Source organism: Cyrtonyx montezumae, unplaced genomic scaffold, assembly GCF_038088225.1.
Source record: "Cyrtonyx montezumae isolate F1298 unplaced genomic scaffold, pur_monq_1.0 scaffold_7, whole genome shotgun sequence".
Lineage (NCBI taxonomy): Eukaryota > Metazoa > Chordata > Aves > Galliformes > Odontophoridae > Cyrtonyx > Cyrtonyx montezumae.
Window position 1 is genome coordinate 23,709,188 of NW_027072078.1, and position 26,709 is coordinate 23,735,896.

The window sequence follows — 26,709 nt, forward strand, 5'->3', positions numbered from 1 at the left end:
GAATAACCCATTTTCTGTGGTTTATTTTTAATGGCTTGTGCATCCACATCCTTCGATGTAAGAAGATTTTGAGGTATTTATTTAAGGTATTTTATTTAAGTGTATGTGTACAGTCATTGCTGGGCTATGAACAAAAGGAAAGAATTTGTTAATAAATATATACAGTTATATCAGTGGCCTTCCATCACAGCAGTTGATTCAAGATGTTATCTGCTAAAACTTTGTATCCACTCACCACTGCAGTGGAATGCTAGTCATGTCAGGCACTGATGATTTCCTGCACGTGGTATATGGCATGCTGACATGTTCAGCTGGAGCAAATGCTTAGGTTCTGCTCCCTTAAGGAGGAACACATCCCCAAGACAGACATGCAGGGAAGATGCCAGGCTGGAAAAATGCAAAACAGTCAAAAGCACTGAATTAAGCCCATAACAGAGCAATGAACAGTGTCAGGACAGACCTAAATGGAGAACAGGTGGTACAAAAAGAAGTGACATCTGAATTCCAGTATTTCTGTGAAAACGATGAGTAGTATAAGCATATGGACCTGAAATAGCTCTACCAATTCCTTCCATACAGTAATAATGCATGGAAGAGGCACTGGGTAAACAAAAATCACTACATGAGTGCATCTTTCCAGGCAGTGTAAAACTGATAAAAACTCTACCTGCAGTGTTGTATAAGCTCCAAAATAGGAGTATTTGTGGCTGCATTAGTATGCACATAACAGCTTTGGCTACTTTGTACAACTCAAGGCTTTTAAGTGAGCGAGGAAACTTCCTAGCAGACAGTATTGTGAATCTAAGTTATGCAAAGTCAGTTCTATCTCAGTAAGCCATGACTAGCATTCAGAGCTACACCATCAAAATGCAGTTTAAGAATATGAAACACACCAATAGTTGTAAAGAAGTGCACAAGAGCAAGTTGAAAATTGATTTTTAGCCTAGCAATGTCCTAGGCAGGCTGAAGTTGCATGCACAACTCAAAATTAGCATAGACACAAATCATGGTGAAATTCCTAAGTTCAGTATGTAGTCCCTAAAGATCTGAATTTCTCTGCTGGAGCAATCATGATATAGCAGCACTGAACTCACTGTCAGAATACAGTTCACATTCCTCAGAGATAAGTGAAGCTCACATCTTTCAATGTCCAGGACACATCTTTGCATTAGCTCTCAATCAGAATCTTCTCCATCCAGAAGGATCATTGCTGTGATTGGAGATTTTTTGACTTAGTTTCTTACTCACACGTGGTTTATTTTTATCTCTGAATCCAGTCTTTTAAATTTCTTTTCCAAATTTAATGGAGAGAATATAATGTTCTCCCATATTTCACAAAAACTCGTAGCAAAGCAAATAAGAAACAGCATTACAATCCCCACTCGGGAAGACTGAAGTGTGAATTCAGCCCTTACTAGAAATAAAAGAGCCTACACACCTAAAACAGAAATCCTTTTATATGCATAGTCATTGGAAAACCTTCAGCAAATCCTAAATCTCCTAGAATACCAAAGTTGGTCAATCTCAACATTAACTTCCAAGGAATGCCAGCTCTTCTTAACTCCAATTCTTATGAAATATTTAAAGGCCAATTAACTTGCTCAGAACTTCAGTATCACTGAATGAGAATTCAATGAAGCACACCTCCAAGGGTGCCTACAACTGACAGCTCTTTTAAGATCTCTGGAGGCTTCTGTTCAACTTTCCTGACAATAACTCATAGAAAGTGTGAAAGTTGGCTTGTTTTTCAGGCCAACTTTAAAACAAAATAAAACCACCACGAACACAAAACTCAAGGAGCAAAATCATTCAATTATACATGGTCTTAAAGGTTTTAGATTCTTGGGTTAGGACAAAAAATCTGGGCAAAATGAAGTAAACAGATTGTTCAGAAGACAGGTAGAAATAGTTGATGAGGAATTAGCTGATCCAGATTAGAAGAACTAGCAGAACTCATTTAAATTTATATTAAGATGCCAGTTGCCCCCCAGTCAGATTTTACAAAACTCCAAATTTATCTTGTATGTGTGATCTACTGGATATCACTCCCCCAAAGAAAGAGACAAAAATGCCTCACATATACTGTAGATATACTGATGGCTCTCGAGTAATGTGAAAATAACCATAGTTTGAATGCTATAGTGGATCTTCATTCAATCATCATCATAATGCTACATGATACTAATATAGTTCCTTCACTCAAAGGATCAATAAACTAAATTAATTCCTGACAGTGAGCTTTAGTTATGAGACTTATAAAATGTACGAATTGATTCTGTGGAATAATCAAGGAAAAAAAACAAAAACAAGACAAAAAACAACAAGGTTATATCTTAATGAGCAGTTACTCCACCATGGAAACAAGGAGATTAAAGTATATTTGGAAAAATTTTAAGACAGAAAAACAGATTATTAATTAAGAATGTGCATACTAATTGTGGAAACTCCTTGATCACTCTCAGTATGCTTAATGCTGCAGAAACAAATGTTGTGGGTTATGGGGGAGGGAGAGAAGAGTAATATTATGTGCTGCTGCTTCTTTCCTTTAAAAAAAATCAATGTTGTTTATGTATTTATTTTTCAGATGGGATACAATTCTGTTGCCGTGGTTCAGGTATTAAATCAGTTGCTTTCTATTAGAGACTGGAATGAGACCTTCAGAAGAGACAAATGACTCCACATCTGTGTATTGCTGGACTTCTGCCACCTTCCCCAGAAGCACCTGAGGACAGTGTTAGAATCAAAAGACTGTTCAGGTTTCCATCTCTTCTGTTTGTGCTTCGAAAAACTCAGAAGGTTACAGACAGTTTTGACCTTCAGGGTGGCTTTCTGTGGTAGATTTAAGGGCCAAGATTTAACTCTTAAAAGCACCAGTTTTTACTAAGCCTTTTGTTCAGAGTTCAGTAAAAGTGTGGATGGATAACTGAATGCAATCAAATTACTGCACAGTGAGACATCTTCATCCCTCAGCAGAGAAGAAGTAACTATGTCCTAGAGTTTACTGTAAATATTAAATGAAATTGGGGAAAACAAGTTGGGATGGAAGTCACTGCTGGAAATCAACCGGAAATCAACCTCTTCTTCAAAACCCAGCTACACTCATTGTTAGATCATGTTGCTCAGAGCCTTTTCCAAGAAAGTTTTAATCATTTCTGAGGATGGAGATCCCACATTCTCTCTGCTTCAGTGCTGCACTGCTCTCATTGTGAAGATCATTATTTTCCTTCCTTTGCTGCAGCCTGTGGGCTACACCTTTGTTCACAGAGCCCTGTCTGTGGCCAGTCTCACCTCTGCAAGAACACACTGTAAAATTCACTTAACCACCAAGACCAACAGGATCTTTTTTGTACAATGGCTACTCATTCCATCAATCCCCAGCTTGTTAAGATGCATGACACTTCTGCCCCAGGCTTTGCATTTATCTTTGCTGATAAAAGAATCTGCTGGCACATCTCTCAGGTTTGCTGGGGTCCTTAACTGCCCCCTATGTCCATGATGCAATTCATTGATTATGCCTCATTAAAGTCACATGAAGTTGGTTCAAGTAACGTGATCATTTTGCAAAGGAGAAAGCTTATAGGCATATACTGCTTTCCAGATGGGAGACAGGAGGCAGCTAAGACATATTCTGATAGATGACTTATGGTAATACCTTCATTTTTACTCCTTTACAAAGAAGTAGACCAAAAATTTGCAAACATCTGTCCATGCAATAAATACTCTTAAGATTTCTGTTTCTGTTTGCAAAACAGTACCTTGGCTAAATTTCCTTGGTGTTTCTATGGTGTTTAGCTTTTCATCCTTACTGTCTCCAGACTTTCCCTCTCTTTTGAAAGCAGGAACCTTGCTCTGTGAGTCTCAGTGGAAAATAAGTATGTTCATCAGCAAAGTTTTAGCAGAGAACATCTGAATCAACTGCTATGAAGGAAGGCCACTGATATAACTGTATATATTTATTAACAAATTATTTCCTTTTGTTCATAGCCCAGTAATGACTGTATGCATATACTTAAATAAATACCTTAATATAAATACCTCAAAATCTTCTTAAATCAAAGGATGTGGATACACTGGTAAACTTCTTTAAAATTAAATCAGAGATTGACACTTACCAGAGCATTTCAGCCAAATACTAGAGTGTTTTAAGGAAAGAATCTGTAATTATCTGTGTGGCCCTGAATAAGAAACAGGTTACAACCATCTCCATCACGGTGTGTAGATTACTCAGAAACGTAGCGTTTGAATATTGAGAAGATCTAGCTTGACTGTACGCCTTTTGCATTTCAACACAAAAGACAGATCACATTTCCTACAGTAAATTACACAATCAGTGATGTAGAAGAGGAAGCAGTGAATTCTTTGGCAAGTGCTTAGTGTAATGTAGTCGTTTGAGTTTGCCTTACATAGTCTATGCTGGCAAGAAAGAGGAGAGAGCAGAATTAGGTCACCACACCTGAGCTTAGCTGCACAACAGCATCGTTACCAAGGTATGAACATAGAAATGTTGCTTACATCTGCAGTTGCTCTTAAATGGTTCGTACCTACAAATAATTGGCTGTTGAGCTGCAACCGAAAGTGCCCCTCTGAAGGTGCCTCCAGGACCTTCTTGGGGAGGTTGTCCACCTGGAGACTGGTTTGCTTGAGGTTCCGCTCTGCTCGGACATAGTGCCACTGATTGTCATTCAGGGGTGTGGGAGACTGCACCGTCGCTTCTGTGGGGCCATTTCCAACATCTATGGAGAAGGTGATTTCTTTAGGGGCTGGAATAGACAAACAGGTGCAGAGATAAAGCAAAAGTCTGAATTAAATAGTGCTTTTTGACCTCAAGAAATCCTATGTAAATATAGGGTTCATTAGCTTTTATCATCATTTACCTCCCACCTCTTACCCAGCAGCTTATACATAAATGTAAGTGTGCAGCCTCACTGTTTGATCTCTGCTGTGACAATGTTTGGCTGTAGATACCCTTTTTTTTTGCCAATAACAATCATGGTGCTCTAGAAATAGTAATTTGTTCACTTTTGGAAGTAAAAGTGCCACATTCTGTATTAAAGTAACAAAAAGTATTTTAAAAAATAATGCTAATATAGTGGAAAGGATGAAGGAACTCTTTCTGACTAAATATTTCAAAATGCATGTCCTTAACAATCACAGAATTTGGTTGAATATGGTAGGAGAGAACCTCAAGCATTTGTTTGCATTCGAATAAGCCTGACCCCAAAAGCAAGGAGGAACAGATAAAAAAACCACTAATTGGTGTCCAGAGATAGCAAGGATCCTAGAGACAGAGTGGTAACCTGAAAAACAACAGTCATAAAAAGGAACGTTATCTCGCTCTGCTGCAAGCCACCTGAATGGGTGGCAGAACATTCTTGTTACTGATTATTTTTCCCTCTACCTATAATGCTAAATGCATCAGAAAGAACGAGAGCCAGGTCCACATACTGCACAACAACCAGAAGGTTGAGGATTGAAAATTCATAAAAACTTGTTATTTCAAGCTCCACGAATTGGATAGGTCTGGTTTTGGAAGCCACTTCTTAGACTGTTAAGTCTGGAAACACTCCATAGGGATAGACAAAGATCTATTCTGAGCCCCTGCATCTGCTAAAAGGCCATTTTCTTTCAAAGCAGCTGGTCTGCGGAGCTTCCTTGATACGAGGCCTTTAGGCTGCAAATTCCATCTGGCAGCAAGAAACACAACATAAAACTACTAATGAGAAGTGTACGTTTAAAAGAAAAGTCTTTCCCCAAACTTTTAAATAACTCACTTCTCAGGAAGCATGGGTTTAACACACAAAGCTTTCACTAAACAATCCTTTTAGTGACTTGTCGTATTTGTCATACTTGATGCCAAAATGCCATTTTTCCTTCTATATCCCTGCAAATAAAATGCAGTACACCGAAGTTCATCCAAATTGGACTTAGATGTGCAGTTAGCATTAAATCATACCTCATTACCTTGTGATAACGCACCATGACATTTACCATTGGTTTGATGAATCAAAAGGCCTTGGGGCCCTGTTTTATTAAATTTTATGTTGGGGTTATTATAAGCATATGATAAAATGTGTAGCATTCAGTTTGTTTTTCCTAAGCTTGACAGATTTTGGAATAAAGAAGTAATATGTTAAAACCACAGTTCCCTTTTGTCACTAACAAAAATTTGAAGTAATCAGAACAGGAATTACGTAAATCTACTCACTAATTATGTTCCCGGCTCCTCTTTTACACATTGAGCTGCAGCCATACTGCAGTCACCTAATAAGATTTTGAAGCATTCAAGGCCCACTGCAGATGTGAATGACTTACTCCATGTTAGCAGCTTGTACTTCATAGGCTCTTATAGTACTGTACCCTACACACTGAATTCCTCTGAAACACTAGAGTTGCACTGTACTGCATATATCACTGACACAGAAATAGAAGTAACCATAAGAGTTATACGTATTAAATTTGGCATCTCTCAAATAAAATTACAGTCTACAGCAGATCTACCTAGTAGTTCTTCCTCTAATGAGCTAAAATGGGGACAAATCATATAAATTTAATGGCTTTTCTGTTTAGGGAAGATGAAGCAAATCACAAGTTGATATGAGATGACCAATTTCTGTTACAGGAAAACTCTGACAGGAGAAAGGGATAAGTTTAAGACCAATGAGTCTTTCTGTCTCTTATCCCCTCCAGCCTCTTCCAACTGCCCCATGGCAGAAGAAAAAATGTCCTCAGTTCCCCACTCCTGATGAATTGGACAAACAAATTGCAATTTATCCATGGTGAAACTTACACCTTATTTCAACGCGTATGAAGTCTTTCATGCCAAGGTTTTCCAAGAATACCCCCGAGAGAGAAGTAGTTTTGAAGAAGAAGGAGATGTCTGCGCTGACCTCAGCGTGGAAGGTGGGAAAGTGCAGGTAGGAAGCCTCTGTGTTGAAGGAAGCAGCGTTCCAGAACTGCCCTGTAAACACAATCCCCTTTCCCTATAGTTAATTGGCACAAAAGAGCAGCTGTGAGCTGCATGTGGAAAGATGTCTTTCATCAAATAAATATGTTAAAAAAAAAAAAAAAGAAAGAAAAGAAAAAAAAAGGGGACATTCTGTACCTATGGAAATTGAGAAGAGCTAGTACTCACTGTCTCCATAGCAACGCAGAGGGCCGATTTTCCAAGCAGCCTCAGAATTTGATCTGTTTGTGTCAGTGATCACTATCTGAGTTACAGGCAAATGGTCTTTGAAAGAAAGGAGGCCGGTATCGTTTGTCCTGAATTATAATAAACAAAGAAAAAGAGACATTAAGCATAAACAGATCCCCAGCATTCCTTACAGAAGGCAATATTTGAAATATGCTTACTTAAAAAGTATTTGCAGATTTACCTAGAAGACCTGAGACCAGTAACCATGGCTTAAGATATATATATATGCGCAGTTGTGCTCTATGCACATACACAGTGCTGACCTCCTGAAGATGCTGCATTTTGACATGTGGTTTCTCTGGTATGAACTCTAGCTATGTTCTAGCTGTATATGTGAAATGTGAAATGGAGGCAGAGTGATGTCCTTCTATATGATGGATATTAATGTAAAACAGACACTACCGGGTTTCCTCAGAGGGATGAATTTGATGTGAATCAGGTAAAAGCACAATATGCACTTCTGTTAAGTTAGTCAGTGACACAATTGCACTTTTGCTGGCTTTGTGATTGTCCTAGCAGGAGGGGGACATGAGATACCAGCTGCAGCATGCTGTTATCATGGAGCAGCCAGACAATGCCTGATTCAGCTTCAGGACAGCTAGCACACAATTGACTCAGCACACTATGAAGGCAGTTGAATTGGCAGAGTGAGTACACACCTGTGAAATTTTTGGCTCAGCAACTGAAATAATAAAGGCTGATTTACTGTATCACCCAACAACACCCTTTTGTTTGCATCAGCTGCATTTACTGCTCAGCTGTAACCTACACATGGTTGCTAAAAAGGAAGAGGATGAGAAGATTATTTTCTGTTTAGTCTGAGTCCTGGGGAAAGCACTGTCCTCAGAATGAATCATGACATTTCATGGCAGCCCTCTGGTCCCAGAGATGATTCAATAGTTTTGGCTCTGCGTGCAGACAAGCATTCACCCCACCCTTTTTCATGAACTTCACTGAGTCCCTCGGGCACCCAAACCTGACCTTATCAGAGCTGAAATCACCCTCTGGAGATATTTTTCTATCCATTGATCACAGAAAGACAACAGTGACTACATCTAATCTCCAAAGTGATGAGCTTTTCTTCTCTCAGCCCTTTTGCACAGGCATGAAGTCTGCTGTGGATCTGGGCACACAGGCCTGTCAAAGCACCCTTCATTGAGTCAGATCTCTGTAGTGTTGGAGAAAAAGAACCCCAGCTCTGCACAGCCAAACAACCTGTATGCAGGGTACAGACTGCTCTCACCCACATGCTCACAGGTCCAAGATTACATTGTGCACACCATGAACATGGCAAAAATGACTGGATACAAGATAACAGTAATTCCAAATTTACAGCCACTGCTCTTTTATGCAATTAAGAAAGCAAGCCTCAGGAAATAGGTTTCCCTTTGAAATGTGTTTGCCTGAATGAAACCATTGCTGCGGAGTCTGACACCATGGGTACAACCCCAAACTAGCTTTACGTGGCTCAGAATGCCACTGTCCACAAATATACCCCTCCCTATGATTCCAGCTGTGGAAAGAGATGGCGTTTCAGCAATGAAATGATAGAAATGAACAACAGAGCTATGCTCTGACACACAACTTCAGGTGTTTACTTTGCTAAGTGCCCTATTCTGATTAATGTTACAAGAAACAGAAGGGGCATTTTCATCTCTTTGATAAAGGCTGAAAATATTTCATTTGTTTTTCACTATTTCTATAACTGCATGCAGCACAGTTAATTGTCTTGTAATTCCAAGGAGGAAAGGAAAGGCACTTTCTCTGAACTTAACATTTTTTTCTTGCTTCAGGTAGTGTCTGACATTCAGTTAATTACAAAGTACAGAAAGATGAAACTCCCACTCTGTACTGAAGGCAGAGCGATGCCTTCAATAAAGACTAACACAGAAAGGTACCATGTATGAATAAAAAATACACAGTCTCTAAATCTCTCTCCTAAGGTCTATCATCATCATTCTCGTATAGCTTATCGCATCAACCTCTGAAAGCTAGTGTAAATGCTCTTAACAGATAGTGAAACAGTTGTAACAAAAGCTGATCTGTATTTCTTGGGTAGATAATTAAATGAGGATTTTCAGTGGATGGAAGGAAGAGTAGGCAGCATGAATGAAGGAAAGGCAGAAAGGTGCACAGAAAGAGTACATAAAGTATGACATATATGCAGAAATAACTAAGCTAGCATTTGCATTAAAAAATAAAAAGATTTTTCACTAAACATTCAGGGGATATTCCTGCAAATTTGTTTTAATTCAAAAAATAATGTAGACTTTTGACTAGCAATGATCAGTATTGCAGTAAAAAGTCACTACATTTCTGCAGCTAATGCTGAAGACTCAAAAAACCAAAACAAAACATTATAAATAAAATAATGACAGGACATCAACAACAACAAAAAACACCCAAAAAAGGAAAGGAAATGATGACATTTTAAAGACATCAATTCCACATCTCTGAAAACTGCATTACATATTAGATACTCCGTTACATTGCATAAAGTTCTTTTACACTGAACTTTATGACTGAGAATTTTTTGCTAGCTATGTGTCAATGTTACTGAGGACTTTAGTAGCACAGCTCAACTGTGAGAAAGAAAAATATTCCAGAACTAATAAAAATCATCATTTTTATGGTAACACCTTGAAAACTCAATCTAGGTTCTCTGGAAACTCTAAAAGTACAATTTATGTATTTTATTCTCCTACACATGGAAAGTAAGTCTTATGGAAGAATACATATTCTCATACAAGCAGACACTGAAATAAAACCTATCAGAAACATTATAACCTTTAGAGAATGTGTTAATAATGGAAACAAAATATCTATTATTATTATTTCACAATAAGTAATGAAGTTTTGAGCAAAAAATCAACACCCAGCATGTTTCAGCTAAGGCAGTCAAAAAAGAGAATTGAAGACACTATGAAGTGCCTCGTGGGAGCTCCACTTGAGTGTCTTAATTCTCAGTCTTTAAGTTGAAGTTATTTCAAACTCAATTTCTTATGAAGTATCGTGATTCCTCTTCTCTTTAAGTGGTGCATCATGGCAGCCTCTAAAACAGCCCATTAAGTCTGGGACAGGAGTAAGAGAGCTTCATGTACCTGCACACTAATTTCCTATAGGCTCTACAAAATAGAAATATTCCAGGATTTGGACAAAACATTTGGAATTTTAACTGAAGAGGGCATGGGGATTCACTTCAAATCTACTTCAGTTTTCAAAGAGAAGTTGTTATCTTTGGATTAGAAGCACAATGTGCACACAAATTGTTTAGTCTTAAAAAAAAAAAAAACAAAAACCTCATTAGATTCATTATTTTTGTATTTGTTCCCCAGGTTAGATGTTTCGTATGTGCATTTTAACACTTCACATACACTTAAAAATGCAAAGGACTTCCTCAATAAGCTATAAGGCAGATTATACAAATTTTCTTAATATAAAAGAAAAAATATATTCATTGCAAATGCAGCAACACCAAAAATGATTAGTGCAGCATCTGGATACTTTAAATCATAGAACAGGTAGTCGTACTTGTAAATGATGAATAACTGTTTTGATAGTAACAGTACGAGACTATTTTTCTTTTTCCTGCATACTAATAAAAGGGCACTCCAAAAGATCCCATTCTGTGTTATTCTGACAGCATAAACTATCATAAATTGGTAACTGTAAGCTCAAAGTAGCTGTTTCTCTATTTTTTTTTTCAAACAGATGGCAGAGCAGTGGTGCCACTAAATGTGATTTCTTCTTATATGACCCCCTATAGGTATGTTATCTTTTTGTACAGTAATGAAAACTCTGGTGGGGTCTGAGCCTCAGTAGCTCAGATATTCAGGACAGATTTTCATGAATAGAGTACATTTGGGAAAAAGAATACTATCGGCAGCAGATGTCAATGAACAGGATTAGGAATGGGTAAGAAAAACAGGTTTCCCTTAGAGCAAGGTTTGAATGTTGTGTAGGACAGATCATCTGTAATCCAAAAGAATAAATTTTAATTACTATCTTGCCTATCTGATACATCCAAAATGCTTTACTGAGTAAAATAACGAAGGCCCATTAAATAAAAAACAGCTGTAGAAGTGGGCATTTGTAACCAGTGAAGACAAAATGCAGTTGCTCCTGGAATTAGAAAACAGGAAAAGAGAGCTTGGTAATGATAATAATGAACTGATTCCTGTCACCTCAAGGGGCCTGCTACAGTCAGCTCTCTGCAGGCAGCTTTTCTACTTTGTTGACAAATGCAGCCATGAAGGCAGATATCCAAGACAGCCCTATACAGGCTGGGTCACGTCTGTCAGGGTTTATTTATGAGCCTGTATGCAGCGTTCTGTGGAGCTGCCTACCCTGCTTTTGAGGCAGGAGAGTCAGCATTGGATAGTGGCTGAGCAAACAAAACCTCTCAAAACCAGGCTCATCAGCAGCTGAGTTTCTTTGCACTGCTCCCCTCAGACCTTCCAGTTTTCCAGTTTTAGCATCCTAGTTCTGGCACAGCTCTACACAAATACAAAGCATGGTGAACGTGTGTTCTTTTGAAAATGAGAAGACTCAAGATTTAGTTTCTCAGTGAAGATGGCTGCTCTAGAAGATATAAGAGGAGGATATTCCTATACCAGTAATATTGTATATATCTCTACATAGGAGACTTCTACAGTTTGAAAATTAAGACTAGAAAATTAAGTAAGAAGAAAATTAAGAAACTTAATCTAAGTAAGAAAATTAAGTAAATTAAGAGATGGCCAATTTATTGGTCAAAATCAACCAGTGCCCACTTACCACACTCTTCTGAGACACCTGAAGTTCCTATACAATTCTTTCTGTACAAAGTAAAAAGCCATTAAGTTTCCCAAATTCACTAAGTTTCCTAAATTCACTGCCAGTGGATGCAGTCGGCAAGAAACAGGTCTGGTTTGATTACTGGCTTCAATCAGACAGTTGCATTTGAAGTCAAAAATAGATTCTGGACACTGAGATCAAGTAGCAGACTTCAGGACAGTAACACACCAACGTGGCATGAAAGAGATTCCTCTCATAAAGGCTTGGTGAGCAGCAAATCTGTTATTGCCAAAGCCAGATAATTTTGCTTGAGATGAAAGACAATGGGGAGGAGTTGTTTAAGGATCTAAAGGATCTCTAGAATAGACTGAAGCTAGTGCAACCCTCCATGCTTTTCAGAAATGCCTTATTCTTTAGATCGGTTTAACACCTTTCCCCAAGTAATGCCTGCATCAAGAACACCCCTTCTTTTTGAAATAGTATAGCTTTTAGAAAGAGAATTGCTTTCAAGGTAAGCACATGAAGCAATGGCAAATCCATCTCATCAAGTTTGGACTAATTTCTACTTCAGCTTGCAGCCACTGGATCTCAGTGAATTTTCCCATCCACTAGCAAGGGCTTTCAACAGTCAGGAATCTCTTTTTTTGAAGGTATGCATAAACTACAGTTAGGTCACATTTAGCACCTCCTCAGATCCCTTGCTTTGGGTCAGGGTGCCTGCTTGTGCTTCTGCTCCCCCAACAGGAGTAGTCTCTCATTCTCAAGTAAAATACCGTGAGATTGCTCTAGTGTTCTGCAGTGACAGAATTAGCTGTCATAACACTGCAAAGTTTGGAAGCATGGTGAAGAAACAAGTGAGGATCTAGATGGAAAAACATACTGTTCACTAAAATGGTTTAAATTAAAAGGGGAAAAAATGCAAAAGCCTTTCCCACATACAATGCAACTAATTACATTCCTGCTCATCTGGCTGGCATAACTCCAGGGAGACTAACATGAAGCAGGAGATGGAAGTTAGCAGCTGGGCTCAGGTGTCTGCTTAGATATCATTTAAAAGTCAGCATGCCTAGAAGTGCATACTGTGTTCTGCCTAACACCTGGCTCAGAACTTCTTTCAGATTTGTTTTCTGTTTCTTTTGCTGCTCTGAGAAATGTGTAGGTTCTTCTGCACACAAGACTTAGTCTAAGGAAACAAAGTCTTCAGCCTCTCTCAGCTTCAGAAGGATGCTTCAGCCATTCTGGTGAATTTCTACCTCTGAGCAACACTGAGCAGCCTGATTTATCTAAAAAATGCTAAAATGATTTCCTGGTTTTCCACTCTGCCGCACTCATTTTATTTCATGCTAAGGCAAATAAATTCACCTACTACTTCTTCCCTCCAAGATAATGTATAACAGGTTAAAGTCACAGTTCAGATCTCAGCAGGTTTCAGATTGAAATGCTCATTATATATCAGGGGGTCAATGTTCAAGCAGAGAAACAGAAAAGTAATCTTCAAAAGGCATGAAATTTTGTATGTTTAGAAACTTTTTGTAAAGATCTTGGGATTTTTTGGTTTTAAACAGGCAACCTGCAACTTAGAAGACCACTCAAAAGATGATCACACTTTTAATTGATTTTAAAAAAAGAAGAAAAAAGGAAGAAACCCAAGAAACCACAACTGTACCCTCAAACAGACAGTAGGAAGTTTAGTTAAGGAAATATCTACGTGTCCTGCTATCATCAAGAAATAAGGAGAAACGGGCAACTCTGTGAGCAATCAAGCTAATGATGCATGACATGCAATATCCCTCTCTCATGAGGGCTTTCCAAAATCTAATAAAAGTATAGGCTTATTCTTCCTTAACTTCTTTCTTGTGGATTTTAATTGTCTTTTTCCCCTTGACCTAGCATACATTTTCATTGAATATGTAATTTCTAATACTTCGGAGATTTCTGCTCCTCTTTTAAATATGTTTGAAATGTGTTTGCCTGTGCAAAATCATCATGGGGGGATGAAGATAAACATAGCCAGCGTAACTTGCTTGGGCTTCATTTCTTAGGAGAATTGCTATAAAACTACATCTAGCTTTCACCCAGCATTGGCTAATACGATCTTGTGGTGCACTCTCCTGAAATCTCAGATTGCCACCAGAGCACTGTCTGGAGCAGCAGCTCACAAGATAAAGCAAAATGCAGATGACACAGCCAGGAACCACTAAAATCAGCTTTTGATGCTCATGTACAAACTTCACTCAAGTGTTTTTGGTAACTGAACATTAAAGAAAAGGTAGATCAACAGTGAAGCCTTTCTAAACAAATTGATACAAATCATATTCATAAACCAACATTTACATAAAGAGTTTCTACAGAAATCCCTACAACTATAATTTTAGAATGTGAATAGTGACTTCAGGGATATGAAAGGTCCAGATGAATAAGTACACTGTCTGGAAACAAGACCTTATTGCAAATACCACAACAATGAGTAACCAAAAAGTCTAACACTAAAATGACAAGTCATTTCTGACTTTTTGTTGGTTTGAAGCATCTGGGCACAAGAAGCTCCAAACCTGAGAAAAACTTTGAGTGTTCATGCCAGAAGTCTTAAACTTCTTATGGAGACTGAAGCATAACCTACAGAAGCCAAAGGAAGTCTTTCCATTGACTTTGCTTGGAACTCAACGTAAAAGAAAAGTAAGGAATACACTAATAGGCTCTTTTGTAAGAAAAATGTAAGTCCTTTTGACAGTACAGATTTCTTGTTCTTTGACTGTCTGCACCTGAGCTTGCCTGAAACTTCTGCTGTCGTTTATATAACCATGCACCAACCTCCTATAGTTTTTATTCATGTAATGCTGTGACTGAGTCGCTGGAAACTGTCAAAGATATAAAAACTCTGGAATTGACATTTAGCAACAAAGGTTTTTGAGGACAACCCATCCCAGCAACCTTTAAATGGATAAATGATATCTTTAAATGGATATCATGTATTTGGTTCAAAGACGAAAATTAAGCTGAAATCAGAAATCCAGATTCTAGTTTGACTTTCCTTCTCATTTGATTACACTCAAACCATTCAGGTTTCCTCACACATAAATTAGCAGATTTAATCCTTCTTGCCCTACTTCCTACCCATAGCTGTCACACAGACACCACACCACACACATGTAAAAATTATTACCATTCTTCTCTATCTGCGTCACAGTTGCAAAAATATCTCATATCCAGACAACTTTCTTCCAGTCCACATGCACACTGCTGAATGCCCGGAAGTGATCCTCCCCAGTAAAGATGCTTTTCATTGGCACGTCCAACCCACCAAGCAAATGGCATTCCATCTGGATGAAAGGAAAAGAAGGAAGAAAAAAAGAGAAAAAGAGAAAGAAAGAATTTGATAAGCAAATTGGATATTCTTGAGAATGAAAAAGAGAATGGAAGTGGAATGTTAAATAATACTGAAAGAAAAGATTCAAACTGTGGAAGTAACAAACAATAAACTTTGCCCAAATTCTACTTTAATGAATATGTGCTGGGAAAATAATAGCTTTATGGTAATACTGTTTGGTTTGAGGAACAGATGCCTTCCTCACAGGGCTCATGTGCCTGAGAATTTTGGTGCATTTCAGCTGTAAAGATTTTTGCCATGCAGACCCAACGTCACAGTTTGCATTAGCTCCATCCAGAGAGTTTGCATAATACTAGAGCAGAGATCTCACATCACTGATGGAGCCTGAAAGCAATTCTAACATGACTCATGCTACACAGCTGTCTTGAGCTACCCAGTACTGACCAAACACCTCTTGCAAAACTGACCAGTCACGAAGTAAATTCCAGCTCTTAAATTAGGATTTTTACATCAAAATTGTATACAAGGCACAAAAATCTTCTGAAATGATACAAAATCTCACCTATTACTATGAGCTTAATCCAGTTCCTCTTAAACTAGAACAAAAAATCTACAGTTTCTAGTGATTTTAATATGCGCTCCAAGGGTGAAATTCACTAATGTTAAGCTCTGTAAGACATACCAACATTCTGGATTAAAGTCTCATGTAGAAGATAAGGAAAAAAGTATAGGATAGGAAAAAATATTCCTTACTTATTAATTGTCTCTGTGAAGTTATTTTCTATCTACAGGAGCTCTATGATCTATATATTTATATAAAATGAGTTTTTGTTTAAATTTCATAATCTCTTATACATCAAACATCCAGTATTAATAGATGCAGTAAGCAGATTCAGATACAGCAAAATCCTCAGATTAACATTTTTCTAAAATTGACTTTGTCTTCCAGCTCAGATAACTTTTTCATTGACTTCTTAATACTTAAATCAAGAAATGTAATGAGTTACATGTACAGGTAGATGGTAAAAATTAGCAAAACTGACGTATCAAGACTATCTGATCAGAAGTGCTTGTAGAAATAAACGGCAAAGCTAATGTAGAAAAATGTATCAATTTATTATTCTGCTCTACTAACATTATTAGTAGGGAGCATTCCTCATTATAAAAAGCAAGAAAGTGTAAAATATGAAATGCAATCAAGGTTAACTGTAGATTGTAAGGGACTAATTAAAATGAGTTTTAGAATCACATGGTAAAATTAATTCATATTTGTTTTCCTTCCAAGCTTAGACTGCTGATCTGTAAGCTCACGGACAAAGGAAAATAAAAATAGGAAGTGACTCTGCTCTCATTCTACAAACAATTAAAAGATGAGGATTTTGATCAATACCCAATGATACTCATTACAAAAACGTAATTCTAGAACATCTAAAGATTCATCTTAAAGAAATGTGCATAATCATTTTCGGTTTCATATTATTGTCAATGTAAAGAATGTTTTTATTCTTTTGTCTTCAGTTGATGTAATGGAATAAGTTGATTGCTGTGACCAGTGAAAAGTCTTCATTATATTACTGGGAAATTACTTGATAAAGCTTGGAATAGTAACATTAACTGAATGAAAGTGATTTGACTAGCAGTTGGAATAGGCTTTTATACCGAAGTGCTTAATTTAACTTCAGAGATTCCCATTTTGGAAAAAATACTTAAACAAACCCTTCAGAGTATAAGCAAATAATAGTATTTGTTAATCAATTTCAACGTTTCTTTTTGCAGAAATCATTCTATATCTTTGCATAACGGTAAAATAAGCAATCAATCACAGTAATTAAGAATGAACAGTTTTCTAACATCTTTCAGTTTCTGTTACGTTTTATCGACCAATACCAAGCAAACACATGTAGATTTATGATGTAGAGTGGGGAAGTGGTAGAAGTACCACAGTCTCAGACATTTAAAACTTAATTAAATGTAGTGCTAAAAAAAACCATGGAATTCAACACTATCAGAAACAATCTTAGTTTGTCAAGGGTACAGACCAAACCAAAATCTTTTCAAAAATTCTATTTATTAGGCACAATTCTGTCACCCTTTAGACAAGATGAGAAAATTCTTTCTCCCTAACTGGTCCATTTGAGATCAATTGTAGTATTAAGTAAAATTATGTCCAGATTCTTCAAAACTCTTTTCTATCTGTTTATATTATAACACATGAGAAATTACAGAGGTATTCAAGCAAAGCTCTTAAATATGTGGGACTTTTAAGCAATACAGGAAGTGTTTAGGGATTACTGAAACATACTGTATGCTATATACTTCTGATGCTGAAGCAATGTAATGTTTCACTAAGAACACCAATCAATCCATCCTCAGGTTCTTCCTAGAATTTTTACATCGTTCTATACTGGAGGGTGTCTGGCATTGAGACTGAGTTTGATCAACAGATTTCACTAATATTATTTCTTCTAAGTCTGTAAATTTGTTACAATACCTCCCACTCTGTCATCTTGATATGGCCATTTTTATTTTTTTTTATATCAAAAAGTATATCAATTCTTCATCACCACTAAATGAATTTATTTACTTTCTGTGATGATGAGCCTCTGACTTAGGCCACTGATGTTAATCAAGAGGTTGATCATCAAACAATGCCAGAAACTAATAAGAGATGCGTAAGTCAATGAAATACCTCCCTAGATATGTAAGATAAAAAGTCCACTTAAAACAAATGTTATTTATTTTTCATTATTTGCTTAAATTATACCTAATAACATATTATTTAGTAATAACATTAAAAAAGAAGTAAAATCACTATGGAATAAATAAAAGAATAAAAGTACAATTTTCTATGCATTTTTGTCTATTTAGAGCTGAAAAAAATCAGTTATAATAACTTTTTTAAGGTTGTCTTTCAACTTCATGCTATGGTTCTGAGGAAACAGTCCCAAGCCAGGCAAAGCAAATAAGCCTCAAGTGAATGAATTAATCTGTAAAAGAACTACAGAATAGTTTCCTACAAGTTATTTCTCACCAGATGACTCAATTTGTTCACTGAGAGGTCGTCATAGATTTTTTGAAAGGAAAGTGTTAAAGAACACTTAATATGGTTCATGAGCATGGAGGCTGAGGTCTATGAAGACAATTGCAGTGAGTCACATGTAGGTTGTCTCTAATGATCCTTAGAAGGAGATGGGTCATGAGATTAAATTATTTTGCATTGTGTATTTGGCTCTTCTAGTCATGAGAGTGGCTGAACACATATTGGGATTAGGTGTCCCTCTACTAACTTAATAGAAAATGTCCATTCTTTTAAATCTTCATTGTACTGACAGTTCCCCTGCCCCCCCTTTTACTTTTATTAGAAGGCATAGCTATTGCTAGAAATATGAGTAATTTTAAACTGTTTTTGCTTGTTCATATGGAAATGGCAGAAATTATTTCAAATTTTTTTGTACAGACACTCAGAAGCTGAAGAATGGGGAGAAGCAGCATCCTGCAACAGCATTTTGCACTAAATTACAGTGTAAATAGATCCCAAGCAACTTTCATGAAGACAATTTACTTATATATAGGCAGAAACTCTTTCCATTGACTTTTATGTTTATAAAATATGAGTTAAAATAATCCATGTGTTTTTAACAGTATTATATTTTGAATGTTTTTCAAGATTTGTTGGCATCATTTGCCAGGTGGCTCTTGTTATTGCTACAAACAAAAATCTGATGATAGAAATATAACAAGTATATTCCGTGTTAAAATCCTGTGCTGTACAAACTCCATCTCCAATAATTGCATATCCTAACACAGGGAAGGCTTCTTGAGCTATCCAAGATATTAGAACAAGTCAGTGTAAGGTCTTTTCCACTACCACAGCAAGCCAATTAATTTATATGAATTTGCTGAACTACCGAAACCAACCATATTGTACTGAGACAACATTCTTTTGGCAGTCTTAGGTTCATTTTTCTCTCTGCAGTCAAACTGAGTTAAGCAGAGAACGGAATTAAATCTGATGTCTTCATATCTTACAGATAAAAAAAGCAGAGTAAGTTACCATCTATGCTGTTTTCTCTTAAGTGAAAAACTATCTACAGATAGTGAAAACTGGGAAAATATTGATTGTAGAATAGAATAAAGCAATTGAAGCCAACTGGCTGCTAGCACAGCCAAGAATATAAAATATCTGTTTGCATCAACCACTTCAACAGCATCAAATCCTCACCCTGTATCTTGAATGTCACAAGAAACAATCAGTTAGTATACATATATACATACACACTGCAATATCAACTTGAATAACTGAATCCAAAGGTCAATTCAGAGGCCAAGTTTCCTCCCAGCTGATCCATTTTAAAAATCCTCTTGAAAGAAAACAAGAGGAAAAAGTAGTGAGAGAGTGAGAAAAAGGAAAAATTACAAAGATATCTTTCACAAGAGTTGATCGTGCTTATGATTTGTTTCCAGTGCAACATTTCTCTAGTCTGAACTACAGTCTAACTAACTCTCCCCCTTTGGCCTATTCAGCAGGAAAAAAAAAAAAAAAGATAAAAGAAGAAATGTTTACAATAATTTTGGTCAAAAAATTTGGATAAATTGGAGAATTATTCTACATTGAATGGATAATTCAAAATAAAAATTTGTTACTGGCTGTTTGCTCAACAAAGAAGTCTGTGGTACTAATGACTGAATCTGGTTTAAGCAGCAGTTCACAGCTTTGGGAGAATATGCTTCTAATACATAGTGAAAGGAACTTGGGTTGTGCTGTATTTACTAGTACATTCTGACACTTCTTGAAGCAGGTGCTGAGAATTAATGGTGAAAAAAGCTGCTATTTGGTTTTATAGATCCTGGTGAGGCTTTTTATCTGCTGCAGCAGGTAAAAAGCAGCATCTTCTTCCGAGGTGGCTGTGTTTTCTGCATTTCACAACAACCCCCCTACTTTTAACTCAAGATCAGTTTGTCTTCAAAAATAATAATGTATTTAATCTGAAACATGAAAAAGAAATCCCCAATGATACGGTTCCTTTGAACACTATTCAGCAAGCCATCAGATTGTCCAATTGTTTTTGTACCATATTATGATATGACACATGCTTGTTTTAGGCTTGTTTCCTCTCTTTTCAGTAGATCTATAATGTCCATTTAATGCTCACTCCATTATACCCACAAGTTCCCCCATGCCAACTGTACAGTTAGGTTTTATAGTCCTTTTGCCTTCCTTAAACTGACACCCAAATACCACTGCCCTGATTTTTGGAGATGACAAACGCAACTGTCTTGGAAATCACAGAAAGTCAGAACACAGCAGCAGGACAGATGCCATTCTGTACTAAATAGCAATGCTGCTCACCAGCATTATTAAGATTTCCACTGAATTTGACTTCAATTTTTTGCCAGATCTTGCAATCCTTATTCAGAGTAGCTATTGTAAACTGAAGTTGTTCTGCTAATGCCAGTGGACCTACTCCCCAGGAAAATGTTACTAAGGCAAAAAATCTGTCCCTAATTTTAAAATTATTTTTTTAAGTGTGGTTAGAATGAAATGAAAAAAGGCAGCAAAGTGCCTTTTTTCTTTCTCATTATTCAGCTTTGTTGTCAAGGTGCACTGCCGTTACATCGTCTCAGACTTAATTGCATAAAGAAAAAAAAACAAGGAAACCACATAGTAATATTTGTTGTCTTCTCCCTTTAAAGCAGCTGTTATCACAGTGCTCTTTTCTTCCTGAAATTGTTAAGATATTTTCACAGATGAGAATGGGCAAAAAGAATGTAAATAAACATGGACTTCTGCTTTTCATAGGTTTAACAGGAGGCTAATGATCAGGACTGCTGAGTTGCAATGGCAGAGTTATTCCATACCACATTTACAGTACTTTAGTAAAGCAAAATTAGCATCAACCCTTGGGCACAGATCTGAAGACAGAGGTAGGGATTTGAGACCCCAACAGTTTTATATAATGAAGAACACTGAATCTACATCCAGAGTAAAATTTTATGCCTAGTACATGTTATTTCTGCAGAAGGCCAAAGATGACTGAAAATATTATAAGCACTCTGCCAGCTCAGGCTGAATTGTTTTCTCAATACATTTCTGGCCAAGTGACAAGTTTCTTGAAAGATGCTGAGTGGGACTTGCGCCAGAAAGAGAGTACAAACAGATTAAGGCATGCAGGTGAAGAAGAAAACCCAACAACAAAAACAACCTAAAATCAAAAATGCAGAGAAGCCTGCAGCTTTTATGACACTTGTTAAACAGAGAAAACTTCAGCTTTTTAAATCTTCAGGAGTTTTACTTTTGCTGATGATGGGCTGAATAGCCAATCCTGTTGAAGCAGAGTATCCTACTTCATTCCCTTCATCTCCCATATTTCAGCTCCGCTTCACTTCAAACCTGTCCCTCAAGCTTTCAAATCTTTTTCTCTCCCTTGTTCTGGCTTTATTTCCTCTTCTCATTTTCTCTGTTTAATTAAATTCCACCATGAAAATTCAGATAAACAAATTCTGCACTGCTTTAACATGGGCCCACAGCACCACTGCATATCCTTCATCTGTGCTGGGACCAGATCCGTATCAGTGGCCTGGATTCAATTGCATGTAAATAATGATGATGGGTAAGCCATAGTGTGTCCAGCATGGCCTTGCCTGGGCCAGAGAAGCAGGTCCAGCTTAAAAAAATTTTGAGTTTAAAGGTATAACTAGCAAAAACAATGAAAATAAGATAATGCCATCATATGTTGCTATCTAGTTGCTAATTTTGTTCCTCAGTCTCATCTTTTTTCACCAGTACCAACTTGCCCATTTCCACTGTTTCATAAGTTCATAAGTTCATAAGGTTGGAAAGGACCTATAAGATCATCTAGTCCAACCATCCTCCTATCACTATCTCTACCCAACTACTAAATTTAAATACTAAATAACTTCACAGGCTGTTTCCTGCAATGGGGAAACATTATTGAAGTTTTCATAGAGGAAGCAATTTTAGAGACTACAAATACATCAGAGTGGATATGGGTCAACAACTGAATCATCAAAGACAATGAACGGTGCAACAAACTGCAAGCCAATCATTTCACCATGAGAAAACATAGTATGCACCTGTTATTCATGGGAATGTTGAAGCAACAACTTTGACAGCACTGTAAAAATTATTTTATAAGCAGCTGCCCCTAAAAAGACTGCCAGAAAGAAACATTTCACAGCTCATTCATTCACTATGACTTTTTTGGGATAAAAATGGCCAGATGCAGCAACTGTTACGAATGGATCCGGTTCCAGGGAAATCAGGGCACTTGTGCTGACTTGCACTCCAAGGATGAACCTGTTGTTTACAGAAGCACAGACTGGTTGAAGTTGGGTGGGATGTTTTGCGATCATCTAGCTTATTACTGCTTCAAGCTGTTCTGAAACAGATTCAGGCTGTAATAATTCCTTAGACAAACTCTGGCTGTCACTGCACAGAAAAACAAACAAACAACAAAAACATCTATACATATTGAGAGACTGAAAAAAAGACCCAAATAGTTCATTTTTGAAGGTGGCAGAAAGGGGAAAATAATTATGTCTTTGATCCATTTGCTCCTGAGAGAGACATACTGAGAGCTCAAGCACTTGGGATAGGGTACAGATGGAGAGTAACAGAGAGACCTTACCTGCAGACTTCACACCCTGTGCACTCAATGTGCTGCAACAGTGAATCCACACAGCAAAGTCCACAAAGTCCACTCAGCTTCCAGCCCCATGTAATCTCATCTGCCTATCTGTCTGAGCTCTTTGTCAAGAAAGTCTAAAAAGTCCAGTTCTAAAATCTGGTACACTGCCAGTATTTATAAACACAAGTCAACTGGAATAAAGTTGAGCGGAAACAATATACAGCTTAATCCAATAGTGGCAGGTATTTGTGGAAGTTTGTTGGATCATGCACACAGCAAAATGCAATTTGATAAGTTAGAAGATTAGAATAGATAAAATGGGGACATTTGGGCCATCTAATAAGAAACTGGGTAAGTTAAAGGAAAACATGCTGTGGAGAGCAATCTTTGCTTAGTCCTTTGGGAGAAATTACATACACTAATAATAGTTCTCCTCCATCCCTTTGTTTTCAACAGTAACTGAATAAAAATGGAATTACCTTACTCAACAGAACTTCTTCCTGGATATGCATTAACAAAAAAAGTATCCTTATTATCACTTTTTTTTTTTCTGCTAACACTTCACTAGCATGGTGACTAGTGACTGAAATACATTGTCCTCTGGTTTGACAATGGTCTGAAAAAGGCAGGTTAATTTTGTTGTCATCAAACTTGTGATGAAAGCCTATAGGAGTAATAAAAACTAGACTTGGGTAAAGAGAATAGTTGTCAGCAATATTAATTCATAAAACTTTAAGTTCCCCGCACACCAGACAGTTAGAGAGTAACATCTATTTACACAGAGTGATTCTGATCAGAAAGTCACTGAGACAGCATCATTTCCACAGAGTGTCTTTTTGAAGTGTAATCACAAACTGGTTCCTGTGATTGATAATAAGTACTGACTTTCATGACTTAGATGGATCTTAAAGAAATCACAGATCATCATCAGTAAATATGCTGAAATTCTGAACAGGAATGAAAACAAAAAAAAAATGTTCCTTTTAGAAAATGAATTAGAAGAGGTAATAACATATTATTAATTACTTTGAAGCTGAAATCCCTACTTGAATAAATGAAGGGATTTTCTCAGAACTGACAATAGTGATCAGAGTCATTAGTGATAGAGTGCTTCTGTTTTAGAAAGAACCATTTGGAAAGTCAGATGTGAACAACTGAAGTTACCTGTAACATTAATTGGGCAAATGCGTATATTTGATAGGAGAAATCCGGTATTGTTCTCTGTACAGCTTTATATAATGTTCAGAGCCAAAAATAAAAACAACATGGCTACAAGTTTAGATTTATACTAAACTGTTTAAAAAATCACAACACAAAATATGCTGTACTCTAAAAGATGAACATCATAAAAAAATAAATAAGAAGGAAAGGGAAGGGTAGAGCATGTCAGGGAAGAACACCCAGAAAGTGTTTAGAGAACATTCCAGGCATAATTCCAAGCCTTATGCTAATTATGAGCCAGCAAGCAGAGTGAAAACCATGTTCAGCCTCTTCTTCTACTCTTCTGAACAATCAGAGAGCCAGATGAACTTTACTTTGTGCTCCCAAAACACATTAGTCAGCAAAACACTCAGCTGTACTTTCTGTGATCCTAACTGCATCCATCTGTATGCCCAGCACCAGAGTGGAGAATGTCCAGCTACAAGCACTTCAACAAAACCACTCATACACCTTCCCAGTATCTCAGAGAGGCTAGAAGTACAACTGCAACTCATTAAACTTCTTTATAGTCTGATGCATTACAACACCCTACAGGGAAATGGTAAATAAATAGCTGTTGATTTCACACTGCTTTCAACTGCTGAGCAATTCTACTTTCCTCAATGTTACAATTAACGTCAGTCGTTAATGCCTTAAGAGGAGGACCTGGAAATTCAAATACAATAAACAAATGCAGTCAATTTCAACTTATGGATATACTCAAACTATAGCACGACATTAGTTCAGCTGTCCCCTTCTAAGCCTACAATTACACTTCTGTTGGTCAGAGCATTAGGGGCATCATCTGTCATCCTAAGGTAGGCTGGAGTGCAGTGAAACTGGGCACTTTGGAAAAATGCATCTGTAGCAGACCGTACATACAGGCAAGACTATGAAATGAACTGGCTCCAAGCCACTATGTAAGGGAAAAACAAGTGAATATAAATGAAAAAAAATCATAGAATACTATACTCAGAAGATGCTCCTATTGTTAGATCCTGAACAGCTTTAAAGGTCAGAATGACAACAATCTGTCTTCTCTACGAAGCAGCTTAATCAATTTGCAGCTCTTTTTTCTTTCACCCTGCTAAAATGAGTTTGCATCGTTAAAATAGATCTTCTGCTTAGTTTTTGCTATTTAATTGCTCTTGGGTTCCTGTATATCTCTCTGTACAACTGAAGCAATCTGAACAATATATATATGAGCGTGTATTTACATTCCTGCACTGGACAGAGTATGAACTACTCTGCAGCTCTACCGTTGCTAACGTGGAATACTATTCAGCTCAAGAGGCAGTTGTCTGCTCCTGAAGCAGAAGGAAGAACTTGGCTGTAGCTTCACCACTGTAGTGAATACTGGAATGGGCAGAGGTTACAAAACAAAAATAACCATGAAGCAAGCCACAAAGCTTGAAAGTTTTCAAACACCATACTCCCTGCTCATTCCAGGCATCTTACCTCTATACAGCTGACGATGACCTGGCCTCATTTATTGATTTCTTGGCACTACAGGAGCAGAGCCCATAACTCTTCAGAGGACTCTAGCTGCCACATGGCTTTAGGCTGCAATAAGTGTATCACATAGCTTGTTCATGGTTTCTTTTTGTTTTGTTTTTTTTCTCATGCGATATAAACTCAACAAGTCTACAGCCCTGATTTTCCACAGTAATTAATCTCACAGTGATTTCCGCTCATTTTCACAACTAAGATGGTATTTTGATGGATTTTGTCAAGATGTCCTCTCTATGTAGTGGTGAGAGAACCACCGTGAGAACCATTCAGTAAATCTACAAGCTCAATGAAATAAGAATCACCTTTACACACAACATATCTTTCTGCCATAGGTCCTTAATTGCTGTTGATAAAAAGTAAATCTTGAGAGCTGGATCACAACTGAAACAGAATCCCATAAGATCACCAAGTACACTTTCGTTTTTCCTTCCAACAGTAAGTATCCTGAATAGAATGTACCTTACTCAAGACAAGTACAAATCGGTAGTACAAAAATCATAGAGAAGTTTCAGATTTTACAGTCAGTCCCACACTGAGCAGAGAAGGAGTTCTTAAAGGGCAAACTACTTTTAAAAACATACAAGAGCTTCTCTATCCAAATTCTTCTCTCTATAGCTGTGCATGCCTCTATGTAAGAAGCTTTTCCAATTTGTTTCACAGGAAGGAATTAAGAAATACAAAGTTACATGTTTATGGCTATAAAACAGTCCTAAAGATTACACTTCTTCTCAAATCAGAACAGTACAACAAATGCAAAGATGAACACTGCCCTGATGTACGCCTTATTATTAAACAGACTGAAAAAATAATTAGCAGTATACAACCTCTTGCAATGAAAAGTGAAAAGTGCAATTTTTTTTTCCCTTCAACTTAGTGTTTAGCAACTGCCTCTGTGCTGTTCATTTTCTTCAACTCATGCAGCTGTTCAAGATAAAATGTAGATGCTCAGAGATTCAGGTAAGATACAGCCCTATTGCACTGCAAATTCAAATATATAGAAAGCTGATGTGTCTAAAGGTAACAATCCCCAAACATAGGATGAGGTGAATTTG

At 37.1% G+C, this 26,709-nt stretch overlaps 1 protein-coding gene across 1 annotated transcript in view; it reads right to left on the bottom strand.

Moving 5' to 3' along the window:
- CNTNAP5 (contactin associated protein family member 5) overlaps window positions 1-26,709 on the bottom strand; it is a 196,581-nt gene that overhangs the window by 31,655 nt on the left and 138,217 nt on the right. The window contains exons 15-18 of the mRNA XM_065751312.1: window positions 15,132-15,288; window positions 7,133-7,260; window positions 6,788-6,958; window positions 4,542-4,760 (exon numbers count right to left, since the gene is read on the bottom strand). Of these exons, the coding sequence (XP_065607384.1) occupies window positions 4,542-4,760; window positions 6,788-6,958; window positions 7,133-7,260; window positions 15,132-15,288 (675 nt within the window). The remainder of the gene's footprint in view (window positions 1-4,541; window positions 4,761-6,787; window positions 6,959-7,132; window positions 7,261-15,131; window positions 15,289-26,709) is intronic.